The sequence below is a fragment of the Myotis brandtii genome, unplaced genomic scaffold, assembly GCF_000412655.1.
Source record: "Myotis brandtii unplaced genomic scaffold, ASM41265v1 scaffold434, whole genome shotgun sequence".
In the NCBI taxonomy this organism is placed as follows: domain Eukaryota; kingdom Metazoa; phylum Chordata; class Mammalia; order Chiroptera; family Vespertilionidae; genus Myotis; species Myotis brandtii.
Window position 1 is genome coordinate 3,679,721 of NW_005366599.1, and position 13,126 is coordinate 3,692,846.

A 13,126-nucleotide genomic window follows, 5' to 3' on the forward strand; every position below is an offset into this window, starting at 1 on the left:
GATGTGTGAAAACTTGGTGAAGAACAGGGTATTTACATGGTCTCAAAGTTTCTCTGTACAAATTACTTATTGATCACAAAGGGAAAGTTAGCAACTTATCCAAGTGATCGAAGGTGACATTACCAATCATGTGACAAGCTGATCTCATGTGTCCTCTAATGTAAGGTGCTCAGGACACAATACCACTAATGTAACAGTCCTGCCTGCAACGCATAACCTAAACCTAGTAACTAGGAAACAGCGAACCACAAAAATCTGGGCTGTACACTTTAAAAACATGCCAATGTCATGAAACACAAAGAAAAGAAAAGGAACTGTTCCAGATTAAAGAGGACTAGAAAGACACGATCACTAGTTTTAAGTGTGATGTTGAGCTGGATACTAGACAAGAAAAACAAATTGCTATCGAAGGCAACTGTTAGAACAAATGGCAAAATGTGTTTATAGATTAGATTATAGCATTGCATCACTGTTAAGCTTCCTGATTTTGATAGCTATATGGTAACTATATAAATGAATGTCCTTGCTCTGTGAAATATACTTTTAAGTATTTAGGAAGTAAAGAGTCAAGATGTCTGTCTGCATATTACTCTCAATTCAGAACAAGGGAATAAAGAGCTCAAAAACAGACCCACATAAATAGAGTCAACTGATCTTTGTCAATGGAGCAAAGGCAACACAACAGAGAAAGGCGGGTATCTCAACAAAGGACGCTAAACAACTGGACATCAACATGAAAAAGAAATCTAGACTTTATGCCCTTCACCAAAATTAACTCATAATGGATCACAGACCTAAATGTAAAATGCAAAACTATAAAATTCTTAGAAGATAACATATGAGAAAACCTAGATGGCCATGGGAATGGTGATGTCTTTTCAGATTCAATACCAACGGCACACAATTCACAAAAGAAAGAATTGGTAAGCTGGACTTCATTAAAACTAAAAATGTCTGCTCTCCAAAAGACACTGTGGAGAAAAGAAAAGGACAAGTCATAGACTGGGAAAAAATATTTGCAATAGACACATCTGATAAAAGACTGTCATCCAAAATATACGTGAACACTTCACACGACAATAAGAAAATAAACAACTCAATTAAAAAATAAACCAGAGACCTGAACAGACATCTCACCAAAGAAGCTATACAGGTGGCAAATAAGCATATGAAAAGATACTTCCGTATCATACGTCATTGGGAAATGCAAACTAAAACAACAGTGAGATACCACCATACACCTGGTAGAATGGCCAAAATCCAGAGCGCTGACACCAAATGTTGGCAAGAATGTGGAGCAACAGAAACTCTTCATTCACTGCTGTTGGGATACAAACTAGCGGAGCTACTTTGGAAAACAGTTTGGTTGTTTCTTAGAAAACTAAACATATTCTCACCATACAATCCAGCAATCACACTTCATGGTACTTACCCAAAGGAGTTGAAAAACTTATGTCCGCACAAAAACTGACACACAAATGTTACAGCAGCTTTTTTTTTTAAATATATTTTATGATTTTTTACAGAGAGGAAGGGAGAGAGATAGAGAGTTAGAAACATTGATCAGCTGCCTCCTGCACATCTCCCACTGGGGACGTGCCTGCAACCCAGGTACATGCCCTTGACCGGAATCGAACCCGGGACCCTTCAGTCCGCAGGCCGACGCTCTATCCACTGAGCCAAACCGGTTTCGGCAGCAGCTTTATTCATAACTGCAAAACTGGGAAGATGCCCCTCAGTAGGTTAATGAGTAAACCGTGGTACATCCAAGCAATAGAATATTATTCAGAGTGAAAAAGAAATAAGCTATTAAATGACTATGAAAATACATGGAGAAAATTAAGTGCATGTTACTAAGTGAAAGAAGCCAATATGAAAAGGCTTCTGTGTAATTCCAGCTACATACTGCATGACATTCTGAAAAGGGCAAAATTATGGAGACAGCAAAACAATCATTGCTTTCCAGGGATTATGGAGAAGGGAGGAATGAATAGGCAGAGCACAGAGGATTTTAGAGCGTGAAACTACTCTTTCTGAAACTGTAATAGTGGGTTCAGGGCTTTAGAAACTTGTCTAAACCCATAACATGTACAACACAAAGAGCGAAGCCTAACGTTCACTCTGGATGATAATGATGTCAATGTAGACTCGTCAATTATTACATCTGTACTGCTCTGGCAGGGGATGTTGATAATAGGAGAGGCTATTCATGTGGGGGTGGGGAAGTTTGTGGGAAATCTCTGTACCTTCCACTCAATTTTGCTGTGAATCTAAAACTGCTCTAAAAAAATCATCTATTAAAAACAAACAAACAAACAAACAAACAAAAAAACGAGAGAAAACAAACAAATGAAGAAGTACCTAACATTCAATCTAACTGTAAAACATGAGACCAAAGATAAAAACAGAAGATACCAACTTCCAGGCATGAGACATAATTACTATAGACTCTGAAAAGAATTGATTAGCCTTCGGTGTATTACATAAATTTCACTGACAGCCTTGATACTCATAAGAAATACTGCCACCAGAAAAAAGTACTATGATATCCTAAAATGAGGAGTAACACTAAAAACAAAGTTAAACTAAACCAAACTGCAAGCTCAACTTCCATGGAATGGAATGCCCTGAAATGTCTTTGGCAACTCACAATAGTAAAGCTAATTCTAGAGAACTTGTAAAGCCTAAAAATTCCACATTTTTCCTAGATATTTTTTGAACAATATGAAACAGCCCAAAAAAGGCAAGGTTGAAAGGCCTAACAGTGCCTGTACGTAATAAAGGGTAATGCACTACGCCTGGGGGAAAAGGAAGCGCAACAAAACTTAGAAGTAATTGCTCATCTCACATAGACCTATGATTACAAAAAGACGCTTAAATCAGGGGTGGGCAAACTTTTTGACTCGAGGGCCACAATGGGTTCTTAAACTGGACCGGAGGGCCGGAACAAAAGCATGGATGGAGTGTTTGTGTGAACTAATATAAATTCAAAGTAAACATCATTACATAAAAGGGTACGGTCTTTTTTTTTTTAGTTTTATTCATTTCAAACGGGCGGGATCCGGCCCGAGGGCTGTAGTTTGCCCACGGCTGGCTTAAATAGTAGGCAGTCTTAGAAAATCTTAAGTTATTCAAATCTATGTTCTGAAAATGTGGCATCATGCCCCTTTTGTAAAAAAGGAGATGAATATGGTGGAAAGACAGCTAACAAACTAGCTAACAATTAGCTTTTATGGGAGAGCAGGGTATGAAAACAACTGTTCCAAGTGAAAGGAATTAATCAGGAAGCAGTGTGGCACAGTTGGTTGGAGTGTCGTCCCATGCACCAAAGGGGCACAAGTTCAATTCCAGTCAGAGCACATACCCAGGTTGCAGATTTGATCCCCAGTCTGGGCATATGTGGCAACCGACTGATGTATCTCTCTCACACTGATGTTTCTCTCCCCCCCTCCCTTCCTCTCTCTGAAATCAATTAAAACACACACACACATCATACCCTCAGATGAAGATTAAAAAACTTTTTTTTTTTTAATCATCACTCGAGGATATTTTTCCCATTGCTTTTCAAAGAGTGTGGAAGGGAGGGAGAGAGAGAAACATCAATGAGAGAAAGACACATGGATTGTTGCCTCCTGCATGAGCCCCAACTGTGGCCAGGGATCTAACCTGCAACCCAGGTACCTGCCCTTGACCAGGAATTGAACCTGCGACCCTTTGGTGCAAGGGCCGACGCTCTAACTGCTGAACACACTGGCCAGGGCAAAAAAATTTAAGAATTTTTAAAAACTTGCAACATTAAACCAAACAGCTATTAATCATCTTTCATTTAGGGTGGTTGGATTAATTCAGCATTTATATTGGCAATTTTTCTGAAAACTCAGTAATTTTAATACCTTTAACTACAATCAAAAGTAAAAGGCAGTAGTTATTTTTGGCATATTTAATGTTAACTGGGGAAGCCACAGTAAATACTGAAAAAACAGGCTATCTTCAGAAACTCTTGACTAGCTAAACAAGCAACCAGATTAGAGTTCTTTATAAGCAGCAAATAGGTAGAAATATAACCACTGTACTTTTTAAATAGCATTTTATAATAAACTAGAGGCCCAGCATGCGAAATCGCACAAGACCCCAGACCCATTGCAAGACTGAGAACCGCCGCGCCGCAAGACCCATCAATGCACCTCCTGGTGACTGGTCATTTCGTCATTACGGTGTTACGGCCACTGGCCTTTTATAATATAGATGGTTGCTTTTCATTGTTAAATGGTACTGAAATCCCAAGTATGAGAAGTACCAGTGTTAGAAACAATACTTAAAAATAATAAATGTCTTACAGAAGCAAAAACTAATGCTGTTTGAACTCTGGTTTGAGATATAGTCACAAAAGCTAAAACTAGATATGAAGTAAAGGATTCTTAGCTTTTAAAGAAGTAAATGACATACTGCATGGGCCGACTTGAAGAGCATCCATTACGGGTGGAGGAAATTCAGTAGGAGAAGTAGAAAGAGCACTAACCAGGGACCCAGGAGGCCTGGCTTCTGTCCTAAGCAGCCCCATATGAACCAGGGGGTTTGGGGAAAGTCACTGGGCCCCAGTTTCCCATCTCTGTTAATGGGCGGGTTTATCTACATGGGGGAATGGGTTTATTCCAAAGGAAATGCAAAACCCAATTTCTTACATGTACCAAGTTTTACCTGAAACAAACACACAGACTAACAAATCAGACTACAGGAAATATTTTTCAAATGTGTATCATAGTTAACCCTTGAAGAATATGGGTTTGAACTGCATGAGTCCACTTAGATTTGAATTTTTTCAATAAATATTGTAGTTTTCTATCTGCAGTGGGGAGTCAGCAGATGTAGAGGGCTGACAGTATACACTGATCCATGCCATTTTGTATAGGGGCTTGAGCATCCTCGGATTTTGGTATCCACAGGGGTCCTGGAATCAATCCCCCCCACAGATACCGAAGGACAACTTAAGTTTTAGGGGAGTCAAAGTTATATGGATTTTTTACTTTAGGAGGGGCCTGACTCCTGCGTTGTTCAAGGGTCAACTGTAGATGCTATTAAGATGAATGAATGGGAACTCACAGTAGCTGTTGGTCAAGCATTTTTTTTTTAAACAAAAGGACACTAAAGATATGACCACCACAAGTGCCAACAGGAAAACAAAATTTATTGATACTGAAAAAAAAGGGTTCTCACACCACACTGTTAGCACCACTGTCCATTTGTTCAAGGTAAGGGTCAGCCTGTAAACTCTCAGTGGCAGAAGTCCTCTTCTATACCAAATGTTGAGCAGCATGTGAGCTCCGGAACTTTCTAGTAAAGTGGAAGCAAAGGTAGGCATCACTGCAGGGTCACGGGGAGAAGGCGCCATGAGACCAGTGAAGATTATGTAAAACCGGGGTAAGTCCATGAGTTCTGCCACTCACTCAGGGCAAGATTTTATACAAATGCAAACCTCAAGTTTTCTCATCTGCACAATTAAATAAATATCACAGATTGTTGTGGAGATTAAATGGATCAAAAGAGTAGCAAAGTGCCTGGACACAAAGTAATGCTCAATGTTAGTTTACCTCCTTAACAAACAGCTAGCTGATTTTAAATGACCTACCAGCTTTTAATCTTAATATTTAGTTTTTTTCAACATTTTTGGAATGTGATTAGCATCTATGGTTGAAAAGTATACTCTCTGCAGAAAAATTGCTCATACATATAAGACTTGCCAAGCAATTTTAGGAATTTTATAGGACCTCTTAAACTCAAAGAGACTACCTAGGGGCCTGTGTCTAGATTAAGAATGTCTAGAAAACTAATAAATTATTTAAAACCTGAATCTGGCCCGGCCAGAGTGGCTCAGTGGTTGAGTGGCAACCTATGAACCTAGGGGTCATGGTTCATTCCAGGTCAGGGCACATGCCTAGGTTGTGGGCTCCATCCCCAAGTGTGGGGTGTGCAGGAGGCAGCCGATCAATGATTCTCTCTCATCATTGATGTTTCTAGCTCTCTCTCTCCCTCTCCCTTACTCTCTGAAATCAATAAAAATATATATTTTTTAAAAAATTTTAAATCTGAATTTGTATAACAATTATCTATGTGATAAAAGATAATGCTTAATGAATGCTTATTATATGGTATTTAATTATTTCAAATAGCTAGTAATATTATACCCATTTTCTAAGTGAGAAAACTAAGGGTTAGAGAGATTGATTAATATGTCCTATGTTACACAAGAGCATGTCTAAAGAAAAAAATAAGTTCTCTAAAAGATAATGCACCAAAAGCCAGTAGCTAAAAAAAATGACTGAAATAAAATAGCTCAACCCATTACCTTATTTATATTATATATGTTAGCCACTCGACAGAGGTCTGAAACACACAAAAATATATGACTAAAAAAATAAAAAAGCCCAATGACTAAATCCCCTAACCAGCCCCTGCTCTCCTGTGAGGAAGAGGACAGGTGCAGCCAATAGAACTCAGCCTGCAGAGCCCACCCGTGACAGTACCAATGAAACTGCATCCCCTTTAAATGGCTGCACCAGCCCTGACTGGTTTGACTCAGTGGATAGAGCGTCAGCCTGCGGACTGAAGGGTCCCAGGTTCGATTCCAGTCAACGGCATGTACCTTGGTTGCGGGCACATCCCAGTGGGGAGTGTGCAGGAGGCAGCTGATCGATGCTTCTCTCTCGTCGATGTTTCTAACTCTCTATCCCTCTCCCTTCCTCTCTGTAAAAAATCAATAAAATATATTAAAAAAATAAAATAAAATGGCTGAACCATTTCTGCTTTGGAGAATTTCTCGTGCCATTCACACCACCTTGCACTGGGACCATCTCTGCCCCGTCTACTGAGGATCTGAGCAATGTTTTCTTTGCCATCTCATCTACCCCCGAACTACCAGTAAACACAGTACTTTTTGCTAGAAAACATCCAAGCTAACGGATTCTCAATAACAAGTAAAAATATTGCCTTTCCAGTACAAATACTTTAAAAATGGTCAATAAGTTAGAAATTTATAAAATTAAATCTTATGAGTTGATACATCTATTAGTGTAGAAACACAGATCACATATACCTGAATATGCAAAGCAAGTTAAATTATGATGCAAGCAATGCCATGGTATAAAAACTAAATTAACAAAAATAGTCTATTAGCGAAGACATCTGGTGTATCATGGCAAGAAACATTAATGATATTGTCTGCAACCCTGTAATCAATTTTCCCCCAGCAGCTCTCTCATTACACTGTATTAGATCTGTGTGCCTGCAGAATTTATGAGAGCCCCTCAACGCGGGAGGGGGCTTTGCCAACTGGATCCGATTCAGATCCAGCTCAAATGACTTTGGCAGCATGAAGCATTGTTACAGAACAATCAATACAGTTAGCTTTAGCAGCAGCATCTTGACTAAAAGATTTATCATCTTATTACAGAATCTTCTCAAGCCTTCATATGATGGTATCTGAGTCCACCACCAATCATAAACTTATTTAAATCCTCAGTGACCACAACACTTTCACTGCTAAAAATTAAACAGTGGCCATCACTGATGCTCACAGAACAAGTTTACTGTTATTGGAAAAAATTTCAATCTATTTAGCAAATCCTGGTTGGTGAGTATTGTGGAAACGAAACAGTCTAACAGTGACATCCACACTGATTAGAGAACAGAGAAACAATCAGCCTGAAAGAGAACAGCCATTTCTTAGACACATATGGAAATAAGATGGTAAGTGGTAAAGGCTGAAGCTTTTGAAATAGGTAGTCAAGTCAGGACTCTGCTAATTTGTCCCTTAAAATGTCAATCTCTCTCTTCAGGGATTAAAATTAGACTTTTATCCACTACACTGGGTTTTATCTTACATTGTGAATGGCTATTATATCAATAATTCCAAGGCTTCCATAATGTGAACCTTTTTTCTGGTCTAATTCTTGATAAATTACACTGGCAATTACCCAAACATGAAATTGTTGTTGTGACAATTATTCCTGATTTTGTTACAATTATTAATATCCCATCTCTATTGTCTTGGTCCTCTTCATTTTATGCATGGATGACAGCCCTAGCCTCCTAATTGGAACTTTCAGTCTTTCCCCACTGCACACAGCATTCTGCTTCCCAATGAATCTTCTTAAGCAGTGATTTGCAAATCGGCTTACAGGAAATAAAAAAGGCTGCAAAGGCTCTCTTCCGACTATCACATAAAATTTCACCTTTTCTAACCTTTAAGATCCTTTATGATCCAGCCCCATTTTATATCCCCACCTCTGCCTCCCAAGTCCCACTAACCTGTGCTCTTTATTGACGTCCTGTGGTCTTCTCACAACTCCCAGCTTCACCAGGCTCATTGTCTATGTTGCTTATAGGGACAAGCTGACATGTACACCTGGAAGGCTCCTCCACTCTGCCTGGCCACAGGTTACTGATGTATCAAAAACATAACCAGCTCCTCAAAACCGACCTCTCATCACAAAGCTTTCCCAGTTCTACTGCCCGTTTGGAGCATTCTCTTCTCTTAGTCTCAAGGTATGAATGTTCTACGCTGCCACGGAACAATTCATTACACATTCCCAGTATCTTGTATAGCGCGTGTGCATCTGGAATGACTATTTTCTTGTGTCATTTTCTGAGTATGGGTTTGGTCAGATTACATGCAAGAGAAAGACAGGTCTTACATTTATTTCTTCAGTGATTCACAGCAGTTGATCAGAACAATAACACCTATCTTTCAGAAAGCTTTACCATTCAATCCTCACAAATAAAGGGGAAAAAAGGAAAGGTATGTACACAGCTTTCAGAAAAGGTAAGACAGAAGACAGAACTAGCCCTCCGAGATCGCACACCGGGTCCTGTGTTCTAAGGGATAACTAACTAGGGACATTTCATCCTGCTACATCTCACACACATCCCACATTACCACCAGGTAACAGAGGAATTAGCAGAGTACCGCTGAGAGTACTATTACCTACACCCCAACCCATGCCTTTCAGTGTTTTAGTCTGTATCTGCCCTGCAGAGAAGCCTAGCTACTTCTGAGCAATACTCCACAAAACTTTACCTGGGAGGACAGCACCCAAAACAGTTTAGATTTGTGGGCCACGAGTCCCAATGGTCCTGGGGAGATGCACATTCCACTTGGTCTCAAACTTACCCCCTGTTTCCCCCATTTCAGTTGCCAACATCCATACTCGCTGCTGATTGCCAGCTCCTGCTCCTTGCAGCAGCCCAGCATGCTCTCTGCTGGTGCCAAAATACCCTACACCACAAACCCCGCTAACTTCTGGAACTGTCCTAGAGGGGTAAGGTAAGTCCCGTATTTTGCTTCCTCTGTGCATGTACTTGTTACTCCTTTAAAAACACATACAATACAGCACATTTTTAAAGGGGCTCTGGGGAGGGAGGTAATATTCCTATTTTATACCCTATGGGATATAAAATATTGACAGCTTTTAAAAACGGGATTCTCCTTACCCCTACAGGCCCTCTCCCGGCTTCAGAAAGATGCTGTGGTGGCTGTGACGCCACCGGCAGAGAGCATGCTGGGGGGTCACACAAAGCAGGAGTTGGAGATCTGCAACAGGCCTGGGAGTTGTGGACCTAAAAAAGAAAAAAGTTTTAAGTTAACATGCCCAATGTCCCCTCATGCCCTGGTTACTAGGGGCACCCAGCACACAAGCAAGCATCTGCACAAATCCTTTAGCAGATGGCGTCTGAAATCTCAGAGAATTTGTTCGACCACTAAAGTTAACCTTTCTGCATGAATCAAAACCGTTTCCTTCATTCGCTCAGCGTGAACAGACACATGACCCTCCAGCTTTACACTTTAACCTGGATCCTGTCACAAAGCAGTATGGTGTGTGCCCCTCAAAATAACCAAGGTAAGATGACACAGTGCCCAAGCACAGTGACAGTGGCATGCTTTGCTTATAATAAAAATGAACCCCAAGTGGACGAAGCGAGCTTTCAGAAGCGTTTCTAATGAGAGATGCTAGAGTCGTAAGGCATGTACTTAATAAGGAAATGTTCAAGGCATTAGGGGTTTCAAAGAAAGATCCTACCATTTTCTGAAAGTCCTCGTTTAATTTGGGAAAACTAAAGGCAAGGTGAAAGACAAAGGCTTAACACCAGAAGAAAAAAGACACCATTCAAATAAGTTTCTATTTTCTCCAATGCCCACAAGGTAAGTACAATGAACAGGCATAGAACATAAAGTTCAAGAAAGATATTATTTCTTTTAAGGGCAAAACCAGTTTGGTATTTTTAAGAAACTAGAAAATTTAAAACTAGCATATGATTAGAGAGCAACTTCTGAAAGCCAGCATAATTCTTTTAAGTATCAAAAAAAGGTATCTAAGAGTTTGAATATGATCCCTTTCAAACATTCTAGAGAGCAATAACATTTCCAAAAAAAAACAACCACTAACAATTCAATTTCATGAGGTTTTAAATGAACTAAAAACATCATAAAACGCAAATGTTTATATAAGATTTCTGTTCTTAAAGTTGTTTAAAAATTACAGATAAGCAAACTTTTTAATATTAAATCTTTTTAGGGAGTCCTGTCACATTAACTCCTTTTGAGAAGCAAAGAATCATTCTCTAACAACTTCCTATAATTCAAGATTTAATGCCTATGTCTAACAAACAAAAAAGACAAACCCCAAGAAAGTAAGCTAATATTGGGAATGTCTTTATCATGGTGGTCTTCTTTTCCCTCTCTACAGATCACCTTCTACAGCACATCCTGGGCCCCACGCTTGGTGTGTGGTCAGTCTCTGACTCCCACCGTCTTGGTTACAATATGTGATTAAATCAAGTGTTAGTAGTCATAACCTTCTCCACCACACAGCTCCCCCCTCCCCATACCAACAGTACAGATTCCAAATCAAAGATTCAACTGTGCACAAGAATGTAAAGTATACTCAATATTTTTTACCATAAGCATCAAATAGAAATAAATTTGTGGTTAATCTCTTCACTAAAAATTCAATTAATCAGACCACTCAAATCCTTATACATTCAAATCAAGGGCTTTAAACAAAGACACCTAGTAAATAATTTCTAAGCACCTTGGCAATATTTTAAATATGCAAAAATTCAGGTAATGATTAAAATATTTTAAGCATTAAAAAAGGCATCATTTCAAAGCATATCATTGTTCTTATTTAGGAGTCAGAAAACATTGACACAGTATCTCCATTTCCCTCATTTTATTTCAGTTCTAATAAGCCTTTTAGACTATTTTGAGCTGGTTTTTAACACAAACATCCACATCCAAATTACAAATTTCCAGTTGTATGGAATTGAGTTTGAATGACAAGGCTTTACAAATATTCTTGCACAGCAGATCTCTGCAAATATCAAATTGTCTCAAACTTTCCTAAGCTCCTTTTTAAACAGTTAGAATACCTAGAGTCTTTCGCATTGAAAAAATTTCACGTATAGAGAACAGGCTTAGTAAATAACATTTAAGATAAATATTTTATGACAATAAATATAATTAAGTAAAACTTTTCCAGTTATTTCTTAAGAGTCCTAAAATCCATATAAATTAGAACAAAATGAATTACCAACTTCACAGTAACCATGAACCATTAAAACTTTAAATCCCATGTGGTCTATAATGACTGTCAGTCATGAGTGAAAACAGATCGATGAGAAGCTGAATAAATGGGGTCAATAGGTGCTCTGAGATTATTTATTCCCAAAGCCTCATTTTGATTTTCACGTATGTGAATACCACCCCGCCATTTATAACCTGACATTCATATCATGCAAAATGGTTGTGGTGATTCAAAATAACTCTCAACATGACTGCTCCAGAATTGGGGGACGAGTTAGCAGCCAAGATCCAGTATCACCTCATCTGACTAAGAGATTTCATCCTACTCTTGCCTATTACAGGATTAAATACAAATAACATCAAACTTACATGTGAAAAAGACAGTACAGGAACACATACAGCAGGTCCTCTTTTTGTTCATCTTCATTTCATTATAACACTGATGAGAAGTCTTAGGAACTTAACACTTGTTTATATCAATCAGCCTGTGGTAAAACTGGTTTTGTTATATGTCATTCCCCTCAAACTCACAGAACCTTTCAACAATGTTAAGTGAGGAGGACTTAGTGTATTTATTATTGGTGGCTTACTCCAAACATAGCATTGAGTAAGCCCAACACCCCATTGTAGTTTATTAATTACAATGCTTATGGAAACAACTAAGCAACCATGACCTTTATTTTAAACAAAGAAGAAAAAAAGTTGTGGCCCTCCCTGAGAATCCTCTAGCACAGTGGTTCTCAACCTTGGCTGCACATTAGAATCACCTGGGAATCTTTTTAAAATGCTGATTTCTGGGCCTCGTCCTCCGGAAATTCTGTTTCTTTGTTATGGGGTGGGGCCACAACATTAGTAACAAAGAAACAGAATTTCCGGAGGATGAGGCCCAGACATCAGGATTTTTAAAAGATTCCCAGGTGATTCTAATGTGCATTCAAGGTTGAGAACCACTGCTCTAGCACCAAATCAGTAACACACACCTTTTCTTGGCTGAGAAATCACTGTAGGAGAGGGCTGCCACGCTACGCACTCACTCCTGACAGGTGAAAACTAAACCAACAGAAAGGAGCAACTCCTCTTAAAGAATCCTCTCAGCTCTACATCCCATTATCTCTTAAAGTAACACTTCATTCCTCACTCCAGAAAATTGAAAACACTTGATAACAAACCTCACAGTTTTCACTTCCTTGTCCAACGTTACACTCAAGTAACAAAGCTGCAGCTGGGTGGTACTGACCTTGTGGGGAACGAAAAGAAAGCACTATAAAAAGAAATACTAATTCTGCAGGCCTGACTTGAGGGACTATGAAAAACAAGACAGACAACCGTTGCTTTGCAGAGAAATGAATCATCATACGTAAGGCATTTTTCCTATAAGCTGGCCTTCTCTGGGATGTTTACATATGTACTGAGCCCTCATTTATCTTTGCTAAAAGTATTATAGAGCCGAAACCGGTTTGGCTCAGTGGATAGAGCGTCGGCTTGCGGACTGGGGGGTCCCAGGTTCGATTCCGGTCAAGGGCATGTACCTGGGTTGCGGGCACATCC

At 39.2% G+C, this 13,126-nt stretch overlaps 1 protein-coding gene across 1 annotated transcript in view; it reads right to left on the minus strand.

Annotated features, from left to right (window-relative positions):
* The window catches only part of RERE (arginine-glutamic acid dipeptide (RE) repeats), a 267,612-nt gene that overhangs the window by 214,933 nt on the left and 39,553 nt on the right, over window positions 1-13,126 (minus strand). Inside the window, exon 3 of the mRNA XM_014546200.1 lies at window positions 9,487-9,612. Within this exon, the coding sequence (XP_014401686.1) occupies window positions 9,487-9,612 (126 nt within the window). The remainder of the gene's footprint in view (window positions 1-9,486; window positions 9,613-13,126) is intronic.